Below are 21,468 nucleotides of genomic sequence, written 5' to 3'. Positions count from 1 at the left end.
ATATGATTATTGTAGGAGTCCTACAGGGACGAACTGGAGTTAACCGTCAGACCAAACGGTGAGGATATACCAAGTTTGGGAGGGACGAATATGATTATTGTAGGAGTCCTACAGGGACGAACTGGAGTTAACCGTCAGACCAAACGGTGAGGATATACCAAGTTTGGGAGGGACGAATATGGTTATTGTAGGAGTCCTACAGGGACGAACTGGAGTTAACCGTCAGACCAAACGGTGAGGGACATACACAGTTTGGAAGGGACGAATATGGTCATTGTACATGTCATTGCACTTTTGAAACAGAATTGGTTTGAGTGGAAACGATGCATGTTTTATCTTCCTTGTATATATTATGATATCAAGTAATCTTTGAAGAACTCACATGACAGATGGATCAAATTCATTTATCAGTTATTAAGATTCTCCAAATACAGTGGAAGGTAGGGTGGAACAGGGATTTCTTGTTAGAAGACGCCTTTTCAAGGCTGCCATACCGAAAAAGGCTGCCATACCACCATACCAAATAAAACAGCTATGTATGCTAAACACTTTTGATATAATCATAATATTTATAATGAAACTACATTTGTATGAGCTTTTTGGATGCAGCAATATGGCAATACAAGCTTTTCAAAGCTTGATACATGACCCTGGATAAAAGTAAGGACGGCAGGTCATGACTAAGATAAGAATATTCCACAGACCAATCTCATTACATGTTTAGAATATTCAATAGACCAGCCTTAGAAGATGTTTAATGTGATGTGCCTGTGACTGTTGTCTGTGTGTCTCTGAATATCTGTCTTTTATTACTCTTTTTATTACCAATCCTGATTGTGTTGCCATCCCTCTATTTCTTCCTCTCCCCTTCTTTTCTTCTGTCTGTTTTTGTGGACCCTAGCTGATGACTGTCACTCGGGGTGTCCAGAAGAAGAAGAATTTGTAAATCACTGGCTTGACCATGGTAAGGACCCCCCTTGCAGAAGTGGATCATTCCAAAACAATCACATTTTTAAATGCCAAGTTTGCATGTACAGCACAGTGCACGATTATATACTTCTAATATTTAAAAAATTGAGGCAAAAACATAATTTGAAAACTTGCTGGTTACGTTCACTTGTTCAAACTGTCCTGGGCATTTGTGCCTTGGCTCTTTTTTCTTTCATCTCTGTTCAATGCACTGAATCAGCAATGTTCAAAAATGCCCTCAGTCAATTTTTTCATCATGGATACAGTTATACTGCTGCATGATTCACTTTCACTTTCCCCCATTCCAACTCTTGGTATGATGTCAACAATGATGATATCATGACATTGTCACTTTCCCACTCTTTCTCTTCATAGTCCTATGTCTCCTACTTTCATTATGATGTCACACAACATTTGATGTTGGTACCTCAACTTCACATCCGTTTTACCCTGTGATGTCACTGACATACATGTGTGTAACCTTGACTCACTTTTTTTATACTTCAGTGTCCCTCCAAAATATATCAAGTAGAAAGTAAGATAACTACATAAGACTTTGTACATCATTTTCATGCAAAAAAGATACACTTGTCCCAGCCAGTGTTAAACTTTAAAGTCCTTTCTCTAATTTTCAGTCTACCGTAGAGTCGATCTTTGTGTTTCTGTGAGAGATCCCAGTACAACGTGGGAAAGTTTAGTTTTCCTGTGTGTGATTGTGTTTCCTACGTATCTCCTTACGTTTTTCATGCAAACACAAGATGTTAAACTTTAAAGTCCTTGTTTCTAATTTTCAGTAGTCTACTGTAGATTTTTGTGTTTCTGTGACAGATCCCAGTACAACGTGGGAAAGTTGAGTTTTCCTGTGTGTGCCTTAGTTTCCTACGTATCTGGCCCTGTCCATCCCACCCCCTCTCTGTGATGTGGTTCTTCACTTCCTTCCTCTCAGACAGCTGGGACCAGTAGATCAGGAAAAACCTCTCCCGTCCCTCTCCCCTCTCCTCATTTCACCCTCCACCTTCTATCCAGCTGCTGCTGGTGCTTTAGTTTGAGCTGTTTCCAGTAGTTTGCTCCTGTCTGGACCAGGTTTGGGTTCCCATGGTACAGCCACAGTGTGGAAACAATGTGTGCTGCCATGTTGGGTAACGCTGCACTCTGTATGTTGGTTTCTGTTGTTGTGTGCTTTCGTTGATTATTACCAGTTATTATTCGTTACTGGGAGCTATAAGATTATTTTGTTGCTAGACTCCATTGCTTTCTGGAAACATATAGAAAGGTCTCTTGGTGGCTTGTGGTAATATTCTTAAAGCAGTCCTTTATGTATGGTTAGATATAAAAACATTGCAAGCAAACCTGAGATGATAATGCTCACTACTAGTTTACAGTCAAATGACCTTATTTTATTGTCATGCATCATCATCTCTATTTTATCACTAAATCTGTCTCATTTTGCAGTATTTTAGTTCAAACATTTTTGGATCTGATGTCTGAAATGGGACTGTGTGTGTTTTAATAATAGGGCATTGTGTTCCATGTTCTTTATTTGTCAATGTCAGTGACTGTATTGTTTGGAAAACATCCTTGGTTAGTAAGAATACAATGGTAGTCTTCAGAATATGACGAAAGCTGTTTGTTTTTCCTTTCCATTTGCATCTCCTTAGCAACAAAAGTATCAGATATCTCCCAGGAAATTTAAGGTTTTCTTTGTGTCTCAACAGGATGTTCAACTCTCCTTCCTTTATTCATAGAAAGAGACTGATTCATGTTCATTACTAGTACTGGTCATTTTCTAAGGTTCTTGAACTTGGTGCAGATGACGTTTTATCAAAGGGTTTGAATTATGTCAAGAGATGACTTACCATTGCATGGATTTCACTGAGCATGAAAATCTTGCTTTAAGTTTTAGAAAAAAAATGCATTCAATCAATAGGGTCTGTGTCATTGAAACTACTGGTCACAAATACTGTTCCTATGTGATACCAAGACATTATTAAATCTTATAGAGTTGTGGATCAGTGTCAGAAACCTTTTGGTTATCATGAAAGTTCAGCCGAGTTGTTAAACTACATTATGGGAATGGTGAAACTGTCCTACAACAAAACAGAATTAGGCTCAACAGAATTTTCGACTGAATCACTCAGTCTTCTCTTCATGCTGTTCTTTTGATTTTGAAAGCAAATGTCTTAGTCTTCCCTAGGATGGCTGATCCAGAAATTATTCAACACAGGGGCCTGTACTGTGTCTAGTGTCTTCATAACCCATACAATGTAGTATAGACGTAGGCACCCGAGCACCATAACAGTTGTATTATCTCCCCCTGCTATAGTGTACATCCCCGATGGTGTAGAGGAGGAACCAGACTTTATGTACACCCCAGATAACCTGAACCCCCCACGACCTCCCATCACGTCTGATGATGCCCTGAAGGAGTCCATGGTACTGGTGGAGGAGGGGCTGAAAACTGGAGCATCGCTCTTACAGTTCGATGTGAGGAAACTAAGTCTTATTATGATATGATATTATATGATAATGTTATGCAGAATCTATCCAACACATTTGTAGGAGTAAGGTGTGATAAATACAAGTTCAGTTTGTCTGTTTAAACACAAACTCTGCTGTCCGGGGGTGTAACTGGCCCCTCCCCGCAGAGGCTAACAGATGTTGGGCGGGCTGGTATAAGCAAGATTTAATCATGCTTAAGTTCAGCCAACTAAGTCACAGTAAGAAAATCCAAACTGGGTTCAATTATACTTTGTCTGTTAAATACCATACAGAAACATCATGCAACAGATTTGTAGAAGTACAATGTAAGTTGAGCAAAACTAGAAGTTCAGTCATCTGACATAATCTGATATCAGGGTGTGAAAATTCAAATTTGCTGAAAATGAAAATATATTTTACATGTCCAGTCTCTTGTAAAGTTGCTCAAAACACAATTATGATTTTTTTACTGCGTGAGATTACATGGTATGTTTGTGTCTTTTTACAGCAATTGTTTAGGAAGAAACCTGGTATGACCTGTAACGCCTCCAGAATACCTGAGAACATCTGTAAAAATAGGTATCGAGACATCTCGCCATGTAAGTATGAAACAATGTGTAAAAATATATCCTGTCTTGATGGTGTATTGTAATATAAAAATTTATGTGCATTATTATCTGTACAGTTTTTGATGCATGGGTAAAAAGGAAAATTTCAGTTCGTCATGACTGTCTTTTTTAACTGTCACCTTGTGAATCTGTGATCTTGATGTAATGGTACATGAGATATAGATGTTGTAACTTAAGGAAATGTGAAGATTGAGTGATATTCTTGTTGTATACAGATGATGAGACGAGAGTCACAATACGGAGTGCCCAGGACTACATCAACGCTAACTCTGTAAATGTGAGTCTATGACTTCTTACTGTTGTAACACTGCCTTGGTAGTATTATTGTGTAGTGCTATGTTCAAAGTTCAATACACAGTGGATAGATTTTATAGATAATTGCTTTTCTACCTGTGTCTTGCAATTACATGCGTAGCGTCCTGCGGTATTTTGCTGGACATTTTTATAAAGTTTAAGTGTATTTCACAGCCTGTACTGTACCACATCCCTTTCATGTTCCTGAATGCTCCCAGACCTTTTTAGATTATGTAATCCTGAGAATGTGCTAATGTTGAGTTGTTCCTTGCATTTTGTTCAGATGGAGATCCCCAGGATGGGCATAGTAAACCGGTATGTGGCAGCCCAGGGGCCTCTGCCCAACACTAGTGGGGACTTCTGGCAGATGTGCTGGGAACAGCAGTGCACGCTCATCTGTATGCTGACTACACAAGTGGAGAGAGGAAGGGTGAGTTGAGAATCTGACTTTGAATCTGAAATCTAAATCTGAACCTCGAGAGGAAACATGCAATTATGCCTCCTTGTAAATGTTGCTGGAATTCCACTGTATCTTCCATTTGATGCAAATTTGGAAGCAATGATTACTATGCCAACAAATTGCTGTATGGTTGACAACGATGGCAACAATAGACTTTTTTTTAAAGCTCCCCCTTTCTGTCCACAGGTGAAGTGCCACCAGTACTGGCCAGACCTGCACCAGACCATCCAGTTTGGTGGGCTCCAGATCTGCTGTGTTACAGAGGAGACAACGCCCTCATTTGCCTTTAGAGACTTCAGTATGATCAACCTTAATGTGAGTAACATTGCTAGGTCATAAACATTAAGCTTTTTTTCTGTATACTAGTATGTACCTGTTTATCATGTCCTCCACATGTACTAACATCCTTGGAAAATGCAGTAGTGGATTCAGATGTATTAACATGTTTATCAGTACCATAACTATGTGTAATGTTGTCATGACTCCCAGTTACATATCTAAAATCAGTCATGTTTCTGATGAGTGCTTACTGAAAAATGATATGACCTCCCAAGGAGCTTATTTTCAAACTACAGTAAATATTTCTAGCATATGCTTAACATTGAAAAATGGTGTGGCCTCCCAAGCAGCTTAGTTTCAAACTACATGCATATTTCTATCAATGAAGCAGCCTTGCAGGCGCTTTGTGTTCTCAAGGCTTTATCTACTTGACATTTTCTAAGGAATCAACAGCGAGTGACAGGTATCATATCTTTGTACATGATGACGTGCCCCCTCCCATCTGTATGTACCTGTATTGTAATCCCGTCCTCCCATGTCTACATAGTACATGTGTCATAACTTTGGACATGATAAAGATGCACCCCTCCCCCCTGTATTGTGTTGTAACCCTGACCTCCCCTGCCATCCCCAGACTGACGAGGAGAGGAGAGTGGTACAGATGCAGTACCTGGCCTGGCCAGACCACGGCGTTCCTGACGACTCCACAGAGTTCCTGGACTTCGTGTTCAGGGTCAGACAGCAGAGAGTCGGCATGGTGGAGCCGACTCTGGTGCACTGCAGGTAAGCATGGGTCCGTCCTTTGTGTGAGGATCAAACCATTCTGGCCTAGATAATTTCCCAAGCAGCCTTTGGAAACCCAGCTTATGTTTCAGTCAATTGAGTTTACTTAAGCTTGATGTTTTGGACTTAGGAAGAAGAGATGCCGCTACAGTTATTGTTAGTTCAGAGCCCAGAAGTGGTCCATGTGGCCTTGCACTGAGCAAACTCGTTTCATAAAAAGACAGTATCTTTTTTCTTTCTTCAGTAGGCCATGCAAACCTGATTCTATGAATGACACATCCTCTGGAGGCCCTAACTCTGATGCTTCAACGCCAGAAGAAAAACATCTTTAATTTGTTTCATGTGCCCCTATGGCATCCCCATGCCAGACTGTTCTGGAAGTCAAACTTTACTTGCTGCACCTCATAGAGGATGATTAATGATGATGATGATGATGATGTATGGTAGTCTGACAACATTGTACCATTTCTTCTTCCCCCAGTGCTGGGATCGGCAGAACGGGCGTGCTCATCACCATGGAGACGGCCATGTGTCTGATTGAGTGCAATGAGCCGGTGTACCCTCTAGACATCGTCAGAACCATGAGGGAACAGAGAGCCATGATGATACAGACTCCTGTAAGATATACAGCTTTTTTTAAATCCTTAATTTAACCCTTAAACTGCCAGAGTTTCAGCCCAATAAAATGCTCTCAGTGCCAGGGTTGACTGCTGACCTCCAAAACGAAACCCCCGAACAAGGTCGACTAAATTCCGGGTTTCGTGCACTACACGCGCACAAAGCTGTTACTTCATAGGTAAACCCTATCCCGGTTATAAGAAGGCATGACACATAGGGCATATATCTGTATTCCGAATATACTAGCCTTGGCAGCTTATGGGATTTATGTTCACATCCCAAGGAAACATTTCACGTTTTATAGAATCCAGGAGTTTTTCAGAAGAGACAGAAATGACATTTCTATGGCTGTGATGTGTTTGTACACATGTAACATCCAATAAAAGAGGTTTCTTTTTACCTTTCAGGCACAGTACAAGTTTGTATGCGAAGCAATCATGAGAGTATACAAAGGTGAGTTCATCACTTTAAAACCCTGTACATCAGCACCATCTAGTGATGATTAACAGTACTGCAGATCTATTCACTACAACATAGACATTTTGGTGGCAGCTTTTCTGAGTTGTGACTTTTCTTGAAATATTGAGCAAGACATTTCCTGTGAAAGCTATAAAAGAGCATAAAAATATTTTTGTTTCTTAGCTGTATAATTCAAATGACTAGATCTGAATAGAAAACATTGACTGACTGTTTCTCTTTTTTTTTTTTTTCATTTTTCCACAGAGGGAATTGTGAAACCACTGGCTGAGTTCAAGTCCCCATTCAACCACAAGTGACATCATGCTCCCATCAGTTCCTGTACACTTTCCTTTGGCAATCCTACCCACATCGAACGGAGATGATCTCTTCAAGTTGTACATATTTTTAATCAAGACATTTAATCTATGCATTTTTTGGTCACAAGTTCCTACAGGATGTAGGGGAGTAACAAGTATTATGCTTACGTAGAAAGTTTTGTGGAAAACTGGAAGAACTGTATCAATTATGTAGCAAATTTCATTGTAATTTCTAGCCACAATTGTACTCTCACTTCATTTGAGCAACATTTGTTCAAAGTTACAAGATGAAAAGTAGTAGTGGTAGTTTTTTAATGTTATGATTGCTGGTCTTTCCTATGGGATGCTCCGTGTGATTTCAAGTACATGTACAGTAAATTTTCAGTCTTATAACTCCACAGAGACTGTGGCATGGGGTTTTATTCTGAACAAATCAAGGCTTGAAGCACAGCCTCTTCTTTGAATTTAGACACAGGGAAATTCATGTGCTTTCTCTTTTCCATGGCAATGTGATAGTTTGCTTATGGAGACTTTCAAGCTTGGCCAGGTCAAATTTAATGTTGCAATTGTGACACAAATCAGAAATGCGCCTGAGCAATTTTTTAAAAATTGCAAAATAGTTTAATGCTTGGGCAACTTTCACTTAACATTCTTCAATGTAGTTTGCCTGTCTTTTCTTAGATTCAATTTGTACATATTTTTGTATCATTTGTTTGCATTCCAGTAGGGTTTTAGGTACTTACAGAAAACAACTGCTGTATGTGGTTTAAGCAAGAATGTAGAGTTACTTAGCTGCTAGCACTTGTGTCAGATGATCAAATCTGTACATATTACGGCATTATGATAATTTCGTGAGGAAAGGAATAGACAGATGCAGGTAACAGTTGAACACGTAATGTCAAATGCTTCCATGCAAGAGTGTTGCAAGCGGTTGACATGATATTCAAAGGAGTACACTACAAAACTGACATGCAGACATTGATTATATACGTGACAGACCAGATAACTTAAGTGCAGAGTGTTACAAGTTCAGGTTTCAGTTCATTTCTGTAGGCATAGTTGCATAATTTTACACCCATTCATACACTTTTGTGTTTTGGAGCTAATTTTTGGTTATGTTCGTGTGCCTTTGTTTAGTTTCAGTATCCCACACAAAATATTTGCCTTGACATTTCTACATCATATTTTCTTGTTATTTGAGTTATATTTGATAACAGTACACTGGTAAAGTACATGGTTGCTTTAGATTCTAGTTTTGTTACACAGTTGTGTACATTGTTTCCATCTATCCATCCCCTCTACATTACATGATAGTTATAATATGCAGATTAAGTAAACTTTACTTTGGGAACAGTTAGAGTGCAGCTGCTGGTCAGTTAGACACATGCAATTGTAGAGAAAATATGATCTGTTAGAATTTTTCCTGCAAGTAGGCTTAATAAGTAGAAACAGTGATGCTGGTACATGCTTGATATGCGCATATTGATCACATTCCAAACACTTCTGAAATTAGCGCAGGATATTTGATGCACTTGAAAACCCCTCAAGTCACTTAAGACACTCTAGAAGGGGAATTGAGAGAAAATTCTAGAGTCGAGGTATTTGCCACTATCATTCAAGGACGTTTTGCCAGATTTTAAAATCAGTGACTGTTTGTGCTAATTCAAACAATATTTAATTCCTGTACTTTCTGTTGAAGCTAGAAAATTCTAGAGTCGAGCTATTTGCCACTATCAATCAAGGACGTTGTTCCGATTTTAAAATCAGTGTCTGTTTGTGCTAATTTGAACAATATTTAATTCCTGTCCTTTCTGTTGGATATGCCAGGGGGGTTAACTTGCAGATTTTTAGACAGCTATTGCAAAGCACATTCATGTCCCCCTATGGCATCCCTATAGCATTACAGTGAATGGGATGATTTTGAATAGGATTTCTGAGTAAAGCAGAGATCTACGACATATATGTAGTGGTAATGCCTTGTATTTTCTATCAACTGAAAGCCCATGAAGACCATTTTCACAGAACAAAACATGGTTCACATTTTAAAGCGTTACAGCAAGAATCACAACATTTTACCCTCATGTAAGGATTTTTAAAGCCAGCATTGCTGGATACAGTTAAACATACCGTAGTAGAAACTGTATGTGTGCATTTGCAAACATTGGGTGCCATATGAAACATTTATTGTCGGTAAGGTACTGTAGACTAAGCGTAGTACTTGAGTTGAAGACCATGACATTTTATGTACCCTTCTGAAGTGCACGGTTTCTACAGTAGTTGCCTTCCTCTGATGTGTTTGTTGAATATGAGAGTGTAGATAATACAAAATGGTTGCTAAATATAGCATGGTGTCAGTTACATGTACATGTACATATCGTATTGTCCACATGCCTGTCAAAGTTTTGTGTATTTGCTGTTGTGCAGTTCATAGCTAGAAATGCCACATGGTCTACAATATACCACAGGGTTTTCTTTGTAGTGTTTTTTTTTTCAGAGAAGGAGATGGTCTAGAACAATTGTTTACTGGGAAGTACTCTAGGATGAAGATGTACATGTAAGCTCAAATGTGCCATGTCATTTATTTAGGATTGTGAGATGTCAAGTGCTTTCCCAAGTTGTACCTTTTTAAAGGTCTTTGTAGGGGATAACCTAAGAGTTGGCCCTTGCATACTGTAGGGACAATTCATTAAAGTTAGGGGGGTGTGATGTTAAAAAAAACATGGTTGATGAAACTTTTGCTGTAACAGGGAACAACTGTGCTAAATCTGAAAGACAAGATTTGCACCAATTTTTCACATCCGCTCCCCAACAAGCACTTATCCACCCCTTTGTACAGAATGTTTGGTATCTAAATGATGGGATGCGAAAGATTGGCAAAAAAAGTGTGAATATTTTGAAGAAAATGATAATCATATTTTGTATGCTTTCTGTGGTGAAATTCTGAACTTGTAGATTTCAAAATTTTTTACTACATCTCCATTCAGCTTGTACCAGTACTATTCCCCATGGTGATGACAAAAGCAGCATTATGTTAACTGGAGGTTCAGCATTATGTTTCTGAGATTTTCAACCTCCTTGTTTGACATTGGCCACTTCTCGGCCATAGGAATACCCTTTATACAGATTCACATTCCTTTCAACATTAGTGGTTTAAACATAGTGCTATTTACGAATGGTGCAAGCTTTGTGGAATGTACCAGGACTCTAGCCTTGTTCCTATAGCCATAGTCTCACTGGCTCTATGCGTCAGTGTCTTATTGTGGTTTTAATACACAAAGACGATGTAGACAACAAAGAAATGATCCATGTGCTTTCGTGGTGACCAAAATTCATAGTAAAATAACATATGCTTAAACCTTTTGTGTCTTTGTCTTTTTTATATCTACTTGACATAACTGAGTATCCTAGTTATTGTGTACAATAGTCAATCCAACTCCAAGTTCCTGCATAGAATACAACTTCTATCAGCACACTTTTTCTCAGTAATATCATCATGAAACGGTTTTGACCAACAAGGTACAAAATGTGGAAAGCATGAAACTACTAGGCAAAATCAAAGTGATATATTTCTGCCACCTTCCTCCTCCTATCTGTTAGCTGTGGGTGCTTCATGAAGAACATGCTTTTTGGTCGCACATTCCCGTAAGGTGTGTACATCTTCTGGCCCTTTCGACCAAGCAGCACCCTTAATGCCTGATTTCTTAGTAAGAGTTTGTCGTAGAACTCCATCCCTCCCTGTGCGTATTCCCTGCCAAGTTTCGCACACACCTTGTCTGCTTTGTGGTCAAAGTAGTGCTCCATTGTGTCCGAGAGAAGGTAGTATACTACCAAACCTATTGTTCCTCCCAAGATATTCAGCGCCACCCTGAACCGAAAAGGGATCTGGAACAAGCCAAGGAGTTGCTTGCTGTACAGAATACCTGCATATGTTCCCACTAAACAGACCGGTGGTAGGGTAGCCTGGTACAGTGCAGCGTTACTCTTCACCATAGAAAGTTCCCTTCCTATTGCAAACTTCAGTGCAGAGTCACTGAACACCAGAGAGTTGCAGAATTGCTTTCCTTCCTCTGATGCGAAATTGAGCAGCTTTCCAGACACTGTGATTTGTTTGTTCTGGACGTCCTCTTTGCTGGCGTTCAAGAAATAGCTGGGTACACCCAAAACAACGCCACCTGGCAGCCATGATAAACCTGCACTGAAGGGATCGTAGAATCCATACAGAGGGAAAACCTTGAATTTCCCAGCATCGTTCAATCCAAATTTCCCAGAAACCTCCTGGAAGAGGTTCCCATGATGCAGTGGGAGTTGGACTGGTCCATCTTGGTCCCACAGTTGGTAGACGGTTGGGTAGTACCATTGGGGTGCAACGTGGGGGGCCAGTTTGATAGCGAACACCCCCACGGCAGAGGCACCCAGTAGTACGTGCCGATACTTGGTCACAAAATGTTGCAGGAGCTGTTAGCCTTGATGCCATCTTGGTACCTGGTAAGAAAGTGCAGATGTCTATCAGTACTGTTTCATGTCAAGTTAAGGAAGGCATCTTGAACTGGGACTTTTTCCTTTCATGCTTAACACTACTGAGACAGTAACCATATTGTTACTTGGTACTTATGATTTTTCACATCCCTTCCCTCTATCAATATTTTTGTAGTAAATATTAACTTCTTAATGCCCTACAATCATATAAATGATAAAATATCTGAAAGAGTAAGGCCTTCAAGGTTGGACAAGTCCACTAGCCCTATTGTCCAGGGTAAGTGAAAGTGCTGATCGGGCAAATGCATGACCTACCTCACTTGCCCGATCGCACGAGTAAGATTTTTCCATTGAGGGAGATTTTGGTAAATTTATCATCATCATCGGTCGGCTGCGGCGCGGTCAACATACAGAAATAGAGGCAATACTAAGAATTTGATTGCTGGAAGTGAAAATGCATCTAAAAGTGACATGAATTTTGGGTAAGTGAAAAATTGGTGTGGGCAAATAAATTTTTTATGTGCTTGCCCAATAGGACAAGAGAATTTTGGAAAACTTGTCCAACCCTGGTCATAGTAGGCACACAACAATGGCTAGCCAGTCCCATTGATTGTTTGATTCTACACTACTTTGATATTGTGCACATATGACATCACCCACAGACCACAGTATGAGCGCCCCTCCCCCTCCTGTGCCACAGGATACATCTGTGTTTACCCTGAGTACCCTGTGACTCACACCTTCTCAGGTAACACACAGGAAATGGGACACAAGACATCACTTACTCACACCTGGATACTCACTCCAGATAAAAATCTTGCCCTGAGATTATTCTTGTCATCATTTGCCACAGAAAAAAAAGAGAAAGTTGGATCATTTTGAACATTAGCTCATAAAATAGTTTTCCCTACAATTCGACACCAAGAAAGAATTTGCGGCCATACTGACCAACACAACATTTTTCCATTCAAAGAGCAAATTTTAATCTACACAACCTTTTACATTAAGACAAAAGTATTTACAGATCCTGTGTAGGTATTTACTAGTATCATGACCTTAAGGTCAGGAGCTAATTGTTGACTTCATGCCTTAAGACAAACTACAGAAAAGTCTGGCACTGTTCAAGATCAATCACCCAAGACACCACTAGCTTAAGTCACTCTCTGAGACATAGAGGCTATTGTGTCAGAAGAACAACCAGGCAAGCCAGAAGGAAGTCTTGTGTAACAAAGGAAACATTTGTAACATAGAAGTGAGAGTGTGCATTGTTTAATTATGACCTGTAACCTGTCATTGAATCCAGGTGATGCCCTATACAGATTTAAGTCTCTGAATCTGTTGTATTTTAGTACAGACAACTTCAAGTTCAAGATTGTGAAAGGAGTAACAATTCAGATAAATGTACACAGAGGGTGAGGTAACGTCTGTTCCTGTCTGACAGACAGTACAGTGTTGACGAGAGGGAGAGCATGATGTTTGTACTGAGCGTACACTGCTGTGCAATGTCTGTCTAGGCTCCTATTTGGTACAGCCTACTACAGGACTTATACTGCATCCTGTCACCTTCACAACAGTTGGACCTGTTGGTTGTCAACTCTTTAATAAACAAGAATGAAAGACTTGTGTGGGCCAATGAATGAATGAGCAGTTTGCTATACTTTTGCCCATATCTTAATAACAAAAGTGCTGATATCTTCCAGGTTGTGTGACTAAATTCTATCTGACACCCCCCCAAAAGATTTTTACAGTTTGAGTAGAGTTCCTTTCTTTACACCCTATTCCACCTCCCAAAATGTGTCTGTCATTGAAGACTACCCAATCACAAGTCTGCCCCATAAAGTCAGGAAGGATATCTCTAGATTTCCATGAAATCCTGCCCATATCTAATCCCTTGCCACATCCTTTGGTTAGCAAAAGTTCATCATGGGGTTACAAATTCTACTTCCTGATTACGTCACATATATTTTGCCGCTGAAGGTTTATCACTAGGTGCTAGTTATTCTTCAACTTTTTACAACAGATCGTTGATGTCCCTGAAAGAACCTGAACACGCTAACGTTACTATATATCTACTACTATTTACTCTAAGATTACTAGTACTAGTACTAGTACTAGTACTACTACCCGACTTGAAATGTTCTTGTGTAACACCAGTACCCAGCAAATTCTTGAAGAATTTGTCTAACTGGTTTAATACAATAGCTCATATAATTTGATCATTAGGGTATATGGAGTGGCTCTTAGTCTTAATGCATCTGTGTTTTACAAACATACCGATATTCAACATCCACAATATCAACGAAAAAAGAGGTTTAACACGCCCGAAAGTTTTAATCTAGTCCTTGACCAGACATGTGTGCCCCCCTCCCACCCCGACACAGTCAGGTGTGAGTCGAGATAACTGAAGGAAGACACGTTAAACAACAAACAGGATACGAATCACGGTAACACCGTCTGTGGTGTAAAAACACTCATTATCTCCCGTTCGCACGCGTTACCGCAAATAATGACAGAAGCAGAAAGGAACGCACCAGTCTGACGCGCTCTTCCTGTGGGGGGAATTCCTCCAGACGGCTTCCCCGTGACGTAAGGGATAGTACCAACTCGTCAAGAAATAGGGGTGTATAGAATACATAAACGAGCAAAGAAATAAGAAATATACCATAGTCTTCTTTTAAAAAATATATAGATAAATTAACAAGTAACGTTCTCTTTAGAACTTACTATCATCATTCATATATTGTTTATATATACTGTTGTCACTTGATTTATAAATTTTATCTTTTCAAGACCCCTGTTATTTGAGTGAGCAAATCTTTCATCGCAACCGATATGTTGAAATAGCATGGTGTTGAATTATCCTTTTGTTGCAAATAAATATGTATATTTGCTCATCAATTTTACAAAATGAATAACAAATAATTTAGTATTGTTGAAATTTCAACGGTGTTTATCAGGAAATATAGCCTGTTCGGAAATAAATGGATATTTGTACGTTAGCGTGCGGTTATGGTATTTACTTTTCACTGCGCATCCGTTGTGCGCACGGGTTGAAATTGGCACAGCCCGGGATCAGTTGGGTGTAGCACCACATTTCCGAGGTGAACAACGTTTGTCTGCGACTTCAACCCCAAGAAAAACCTGCTCCTGGCAAGTCCTCCGCGCCCGGATCGTGGCCTTCGCGACACCGAGGATTACTTCCGATTGATGGCAGTATTGTAGCCCACTTACCGGGCCAGGGGAAGCGATCGCGCGCGGATCTTTTCCAGGAGGAGTGTGAAAAATGCTGCGGTTTCTGCGACAAACCTTTCGGAGGCGAAAGGACAGACCAGCGCACGGGGAGGTTCACGTCTCGGGCAAGAAAGAGAAGACAATAACGTGCAAGGTGATCCTGCTGGACGATACCGACATGACCATCGAGCTACCGGTGAGTATGATCCATTCAAAATCATCTAAACCAAAGGAGAAGGCTTTCAGATAAATGATCGACTTGTTGTAACGGTTTGAAAGTTGATACAATGTTGCTGTTGATGAAATCTACACAGCAGGCCTGCGCGCTTCGCCCCACCCACACCAGCTGACTGTGATCACAGCCCGACCCACGGGGAGTTTTACCTCTCCAAATGCTTTCAATCAACCAGACACACACCAGATAAACTGGGCAACACAGAAGTGGGTCGTGCGAAGTGACCAATATCCTACCCCCTACCTTTTGAATGACAGCAGTCACTCTTATTCATTTTGACCAGGGTGGGGGACAATTCTTTGTGCACAGTTCATCTTCATAGTAAAAACGCCGCTAGCGCCTTCAGATTAATTACATGGAAGAAACTAGACATATGTCCTTAGGGTTATGTTTACAAGACACAGTGTTAAGTACAGAAAGGTTTTTGTGTTTTGATGTTTGGAGACCAATTATGAATTCCCAATGCATATATGACTAATCAAATGACTCAACTCAGACAACACTACAGTATGAAGCATGGGTGTTTACCTCATTTATTTTGCTCACAAGTAGAACAGAGAATTCAAACCATCCCTGTTCATGTAAGGGTATATTATCGTGTAGTTGTAGACTACATTTTGTATCACCCAACTGTACATACCGTGACATTCCCTAATAACTCCTCTGCCGGCTAAACTCCTTCCCATTTGCCACAGCAAGATCTGCTTGGAGATTAGACATTCCCCACTTCCACCGGCCTCTGTATCAACAAGCTGCTGTCAAATTCTTACCAATGGTTAGAAGTGTGACCCCATTTTGAAATGCACACAGGGATATGTATATATACCATGTTTTGTGGCAGTCTCCCAAGCTTTGGTTCTACACCTGTAAGTAATTACCCAAGGAAATATGAGAGTCCCCAGAAAATAAAGATCTGAGCTTCTTACTTCTGCTTTGAAATGAACCCCCTGTTCGTATTAAAAACACAAGAAGGAGCGATGATCAAATTCAAATTCACAACCCCTTGTGATCCTAGCCTGAGTACCATCCTCAGCAAGCTTAAGTATTCAGTGGTTACTGCGGACGATGGTACACAGGCTATTTGTGATCTCAAAGCAGACGTAGCCTCTCCATACATCTGCTTGGAGGTTCCACCACCCTACCCCTGTTCGTACTGAGATTTCTGATGTACATATGATCACCAGGGTCATCTTGAACCCAATCATGTGGCTTTCTTCATTGTCATGGAAATGCCATTGTGCTCAACAGAAAGAAAACAATTAGTGAAAGTGCTTCACTCTCCATGTGAGGCTACATTTGGGGATGGCTACATAGATTTTCCCACATTGCGATCAGGTCTGCAGAAGAGTTGCTAGGAATCATGCTTGGATCATTTTCAATTTTTCATTCATCATTGCTGACCAGTACAGTTGTGTGGCTTAACACGATGCTATTACTGTATGTTCATATTGCTTTAGTCAAATTTAGTGACTTAACTAGAGACAAACCAATACAACTACTAAGTGGTTATTCAAGAATATGTATGTATAATGTAGCCAAATTGAAACGAAATAAAATTTCACATTTGATATCACATCCGAAAAGAGAAATACATTTATGGAAACCACAGTGTACTGTGAAACCACAAAGTACTTCGCCCAAATTGCCCTACAACTTTCAAGAGTTTCTAGCAGCAAGTTGTAAGATTTTCTAGCCCTGCATGACACCCAACTTGATAGACAAAACCTTACCCCCCATTTATCACCAGTGATACAGCTGGCATTGAAATAGGTCCCAAAGGACACAGGGTCTGTTGGCCTGTTACCATCAAAATGTACACAAAAATCCATGTGATCTTGAATATTCCATTGTTCAAGCAATCGTAGAACTCTCCAAGGCCAGTGATGAATCTCAAAGAATGTCGGTTCAAAATTTATTTTCAGGGAAAAAAAGAAAGACATATGATATGAGAACGTTTTTGCATTAAAAGATGCTCCTGAAATGATACCGGGCTGGGTTGTTTCCTTTCTAGGCTGCCTGTTTATCAGGAAACGTAAACAAACCTGTCTCAGTAAACACACAGGACAGCCATCACAGGGTAGGACAGTTTATATAATGGACATCCATTAAAAATCAGCAACAACATTTGTATGTTTAGAAGTCTTGATGATGGAAGAATTTTTCCAGATAAAGCTTCAATACGGTTGTTAAGCAAGAAGTTGGTACAGTTTTATGTTGCGATGTTTAAAGTTTTGTGGAGCAGCATTACTTCATGAGCAACCTTATAAACTTTTACAGACAACAGTATTTGTTTAGCAGTTCACAGAACTGCATATCTGGTATTCATGAAATGTAAGTCTTCTTGTTCTTTTCAGAACATTTGGCTGTCATGTGTATACAGCTCTCAGAATAGCCTCCAGTCCTGTATTTTATGTGAAAAATGTGGTACAAAACTGACAGATTTGTCCTACTTTTGTACAAGAAAGAATATGCAGCATTTGTTCTGTTTTGTTCTCTCAGTTCACCTCACTTGTAGGACAAAAGTACACGATATGCCACTCCCATCTCTAATACATGTACTGCAAAGTTGAACTTTATTTGACCCAAACTAAATTGTTCACGTTGATATATAACTATAAGACTACTGCAACTAGTAATTACTGGAAAGACACCAATTGTGAAGAACTGAGGAAAGGCATTACTATATACATTTGTACGCTCATGTTATATACTGTGGGTATGGTACAAGTTAATGAGGTTAAAGAGGCAAGAATGGCTTCAGGACATGAAAAGATGCTTATGCCAAATAAACCATTATTATAGTCTAACGTGAATTTGAAGTCATATGAGAAGATTAGACATGTTAAAGCAGTGGAACGTAAAGTCAAGTCAGCCCTCAAGCAGAACACGCAAGAAATTATTGAGAGCGCAGAAATAAGTCAAAGCTTATACGGTGTGAGCTGGGGTTTCTAGTGCAGCATACTACCCCAGATATCAGTATTATCATCAATTTGCATACCTATCATAGTTTTCTACTCATTGTATATGACTGATGTTGCACTTGTGTTATTCCAGCTGAGACCCACCCACAAACTGTATGACAAATAGCCCCCCTCCCCCCACTAAAACCTGGGGCATTTACTTTTTAAGACATGTTAGGAATGTACGTTGAGCTTGAGAATGGCTTAGGGATCAACGTGGACTCAGTTTGCAAAAACTTTGGTTATATTTGGAACAGAACTTGGACTGCTGGAGACTCTGAAGGCTCATAGTTGGTTTATACTATTTTATAGTGAATGCTGTGTCTTGTCAAAGAGATAAAAAGTGAATCAAAACCTACCAAAGAACCAATGTTGCTGCTGTGCTGGTTTCCTTGTACATTGTACATGTACATACAAGTAAGCATTAGTATGTATGCCTAAGTATAGTAGTTTAATTGGAAAAAACAACCAAACCATCACAGTCAGCTGATCAAAGGGTTCATGGAACGGTTCATACATCCATGAACGTATCCATGGAGTAACAACTCCTACCAAACCGAAGATGTCTACTCTACCCTACTCTACTCAATAGGTCATGTGATGGCCAACTAAGCTTTTGTTGACTCAGGAAAAGCACTTTGTTTTGGTCTGCCATGTTCGCCATTCTGGTCATTCCACTAAGCACTTCTCTCTCCGATTTTTATCTTTGTACCATCTATAAGGAGGCCCTTATGCCATGATTGACAAGTAATGCCATTTCTTGAAATGTTATGTACATTCACAAAGAGGATACCACTTTACAACCTATTAGCTAAAGCTGATCCGTGTATACCTTTGTGTTGGCATTGTACTACAACTGTATTTATGTTACACTGTTGAAAAAGTTTGATACTTTTCAAAGGAAGGATGTAGCCGTGTTAGTAATAATATGTCATACCACTGACATGTCCCGCAAAGTTGGTGACAAGTAACAGCAACTTGGCTCATTTTCAGTCATCTCAAGGTTCCCAAACTTGACGCTTTTTCAGTTGTCTCAAGTTTCCCTGACCAGAATACCATTATTTGGTGGGACCTAGAAAAGCACTGACACAGAAAAGTACTTGGCCTGTTCTGCCTTGTGAGCACCTTTCATTTCATTCCAAGAGATCTTTAGTTACCAGTGCTTGTGGTACTGCTGCACCACAGCTGATCATACAGTTCATATTTGAAGGAATTAAACCAATAAAGAAATGTTTGATATACGCTTAAACTACAAGAAGTAAAAGTTACTTGGTACGAATGGCAACTATGTTTCAACTTGAAATTCAAGAGCGCGTTGCCATGTTTCATGCTGTTTGAGTTTTGACTGACATGTAAACTGTGAGTATAAATCCACATTAGTCCCCATAGAGCTTGGGGAAATGTGCTGATGCCTGTGATGGTTTCAGTTAAAATTTGAGAGGAATTGAAACCAGCATAACCTTTTTATCACTTCACATTTCATTTCATTGGGCTCATATTATGAGGAGAGGTCTACCAATACAGGAGTCCTCTGAATTTTATTGTAAAAGACCTGCTATTTTACTGTTTACTAACCATATCATAAAACAGAGTTCACGTGTAAAAGGATCTATGGTGATGATATCTACCTTCCGTGTTTGATGTCGGAGGTCGTTCAGGTCGGGGTACATGCCCTGGGGTGTTGGGGTCTGTTTCAGGAGGGAAATACCAGCGCAAGTAGACCCTCTAATCTAACCCAGGACCGCTGGTCTGTGATGTCTGGGTTAACTCTCAAACTCACCTCTACAAACTCACCTCAACATGGCTTATTAACATGTCTCAATGTAAGAGAGTGAAATAAGTCTAAAAACGGTCTTGTCTTTATACAAAGATATAGAAGTCCTAAATAACAGAGAAAACTCCTTGTTCGTGGCTTAGTCTCAATTGAAAGTTTTCCACTTCAAATACAGGAACACTTCTGTGTACTCATACTAGATGACACTGACAGAGAAAGCTCTTTGCTTGAGGCTCTCTCAATTGAGAATTTTCCACTGCAAAGTGCAAACCGATAACAGAGAGTGTGCTCCATTTTTGTTTTTCGTTTCAAGGCAAGAGCCAATTTCGAATCGATGGTAGGTCGAGTGATTGAGTTGCAACCGTACCAGACTACAATGCAGGGTAATGTACTTGCCAATTCCCAACCACAGATCCATTCAACTTGAAGCATTCCAGGGAATTCATGCCATGACTGGAGACATTCCGTTACAAGTGGAACATGCTTGTTCGCAGGGGAGGAATTCTATAGGCACGGTTCCAGTTGGTGCCAGCAACATTAGATTGAGTTTGATAGAGGGAGAGTTTGTTAGGGAGTACATGAACTGGGGTCATTTATTGAGAAAGTGAGAAAATGCTTGTGTAATGACCCAAGTTTCCTGAAGACACCCATTAGTGATGTTGTATGTAACATATACTAGTACCGCAGGTTCCAGTTGACAGAGTGGCCATGTTTTAAGCTTCAGAAGTATAGAGTAGAGTTAGTGTTGTTTAACAGAAAAGAAAAGCCATCTTGAACATTGAATTGCTCTCCACACACACACACACACACACACACACAGGCAGAGAGAGATGCTGCAATTTTTCTATAGTTTGTAAAGAATAGCATTGGTTGATATAAGAATATACAATGTAGGTGTCAGAATATAAATTTGTATCCAACAAAGCAACGTACGTGAATGTGCCAATCATTAAAGTTAGCTCCGTTTTTGTACACTTGATAGAGATGTACAGTTTGCTGTGGTTGTAACTGCATTTTCAGCATCACTCAAAATGATAGCCTGGATACCAGACCCCAGCCCAATTTCAAAAATATCTATCACTTGATAGATCTTTTTGACTTCAGGCTGGGGTCTGGTATCCAGGCTATCAAGATGAATTCTAGTGGTACTAATTCAGTTGCCCCATGGACCAGAAATGTACCATCCCCAGATGACATGGTCCAGGGTTGTCCTGGCCAGGCGGCCTGCCATGCAGAGTTAGGTTTCAGTTATGCAACTTTAAAGTCTCATGGGAAAGTCAGGGGAGGGACCAGGGTTCCAGTTCAGGGGTTACCATAGACTTGACTGTTGAATCTAAATAAACCAAGAATTAGCATTCCGATTCACCATGTTTTTGTGTTTTTAATGTGTTTGTTGTTCTAAGCACAGGACCCAAAATGTTACTGTCTTTGTGGTTCAACTGTCCGTAACACTTTTTATCCGAAATGAGCTGAGATTTTATGCAAATGCCTGAAGCCCTTTCAAAG

At 40.0% G+C, this 21,468-nt stretch overlaps 3 protein-coding genes across 31 annotated transcripts in view; 2 read left to right on the top strand and 1 right to left on the bottom strand.

The window, feature by feature from the left end:
* LOC118423807 (tyrosine-protein phosphatase non-receptor type 4-like) overlaps window positions 1-10,631 on the top strand; it is a 52,109-nt gene extending 41,478 nt beyond the window's left edge. For 21 of the 24 annotated variants that reach the window (XM_035832062.1, XM_035832059.1, XM_035832061.1 and 18 more), the window contains 10 exons: window positions 902-964; window positions 3,293-3,453; window positions 3,956-4,046; window positions 4,292-4,353; window positions 4,654-4,800; window positions 5,017-5,145; window positions 5,744-5,892; window positions 6,374-6,509; window positions 6,918-6,963; window positions 7,234-10,631. In XM_035832062.1, coding sequence (XP_035687955.1) covers window positions 902-964; window positions 3,293-3,453; window positions 3,956-4,046; window positions 4,292-4,353; window positions 4,654-4,800; window positions 5,017-5,145; window positions 5,744-5,892; window positions 6,374-6,509; window positions 6,918-6,963; window positions 7,234-7,286 — 1,037 coding nt within the window. In that variant the 3' untranslated portion in view covers window positions 7,287-10,631. The remainder of the gene's footprint in view (window positions 1-901; window positions 965-3,292; window positions 3,454-3,955; window positions 4,047-4,291; window positions 4,354-4,653; window positions 4,801-5,016; window positions 5,146-5,743; window positions 5,893-6,373; window positions 6,510-6,917; window positions 6,964-7,233) is intronic. The other 3 variants (XM_035832051.1, XM_035832052.1, XM_035832065.1) reach the window with 1 other exon arrangement.
* Window positions 9,768-12,113, bottom strand: LOC118424869 (transmembrane protein 177-like). The gene is made up of 2 exons (XM_035833676.1): window positions 12,078-12,113; window positions 9,768-11,741 (listed from the first exon to the last, which is right to left on the bottom strand). The coding sequence occupies exons 1-2, from the start codon at window positions 12,111-12,113 to the stop codon at window positions 10,830-10,832; spliced, it is 948 nt and encodes a 315-aa protein (XP_035689569.1). The 3' UTR covers window positions 9,768-10,829.
* A 2,671-nt stretch (window positions 12,114-14,784) lies between these two features.
* Window positions 14,785-21,468, top strand: part of LOC118423764 (band 4.1-like protein 5) — a 36,872-nt gene continuing 30,188 nt past the window's right edge. For 3 of the 6 annotated variants that reach the window (XM_035831978.1, XM_035831981.1, XM_035831977.1), the window contains exon 1: window positions 14,785-15,189. In XM_035831978.1, the coding sequence (XP_035687871.1) occupies window positions 15,046-15,189 (144 nt within the window). In that variant the 5' untranslated portion in view covers window positions 14,785-15,045. The remainder of the gene's footprint in view (window positions 15,190-21,468) is intronic. The other 3 variants (XM_035831976.1, XM_035831980.1, XM_035831975.1) reach the window with 1 other exon arrangement.

The sequence above is a fragment of the Branchiostoma floridae genome, chromosome 10, assembly GCF_000003815.2.
Source record: "Branchiostoma floridae strain S238N-H82 chromosome 10, Bfl_VNyyK, whole genome shotgun sequence".
Taxonomy (NCBI): Eukaryota; Metazoa; Chordata; class Leptocardii; order Amphioxiformes; family Branchiostomatidae; genus Branchiostoma; species Branchiostoma floridae.
Note: the sequence above shows the minus strand (reverse complement) of the source record. Positions and strands in the feature narration are given on the sequence as shown.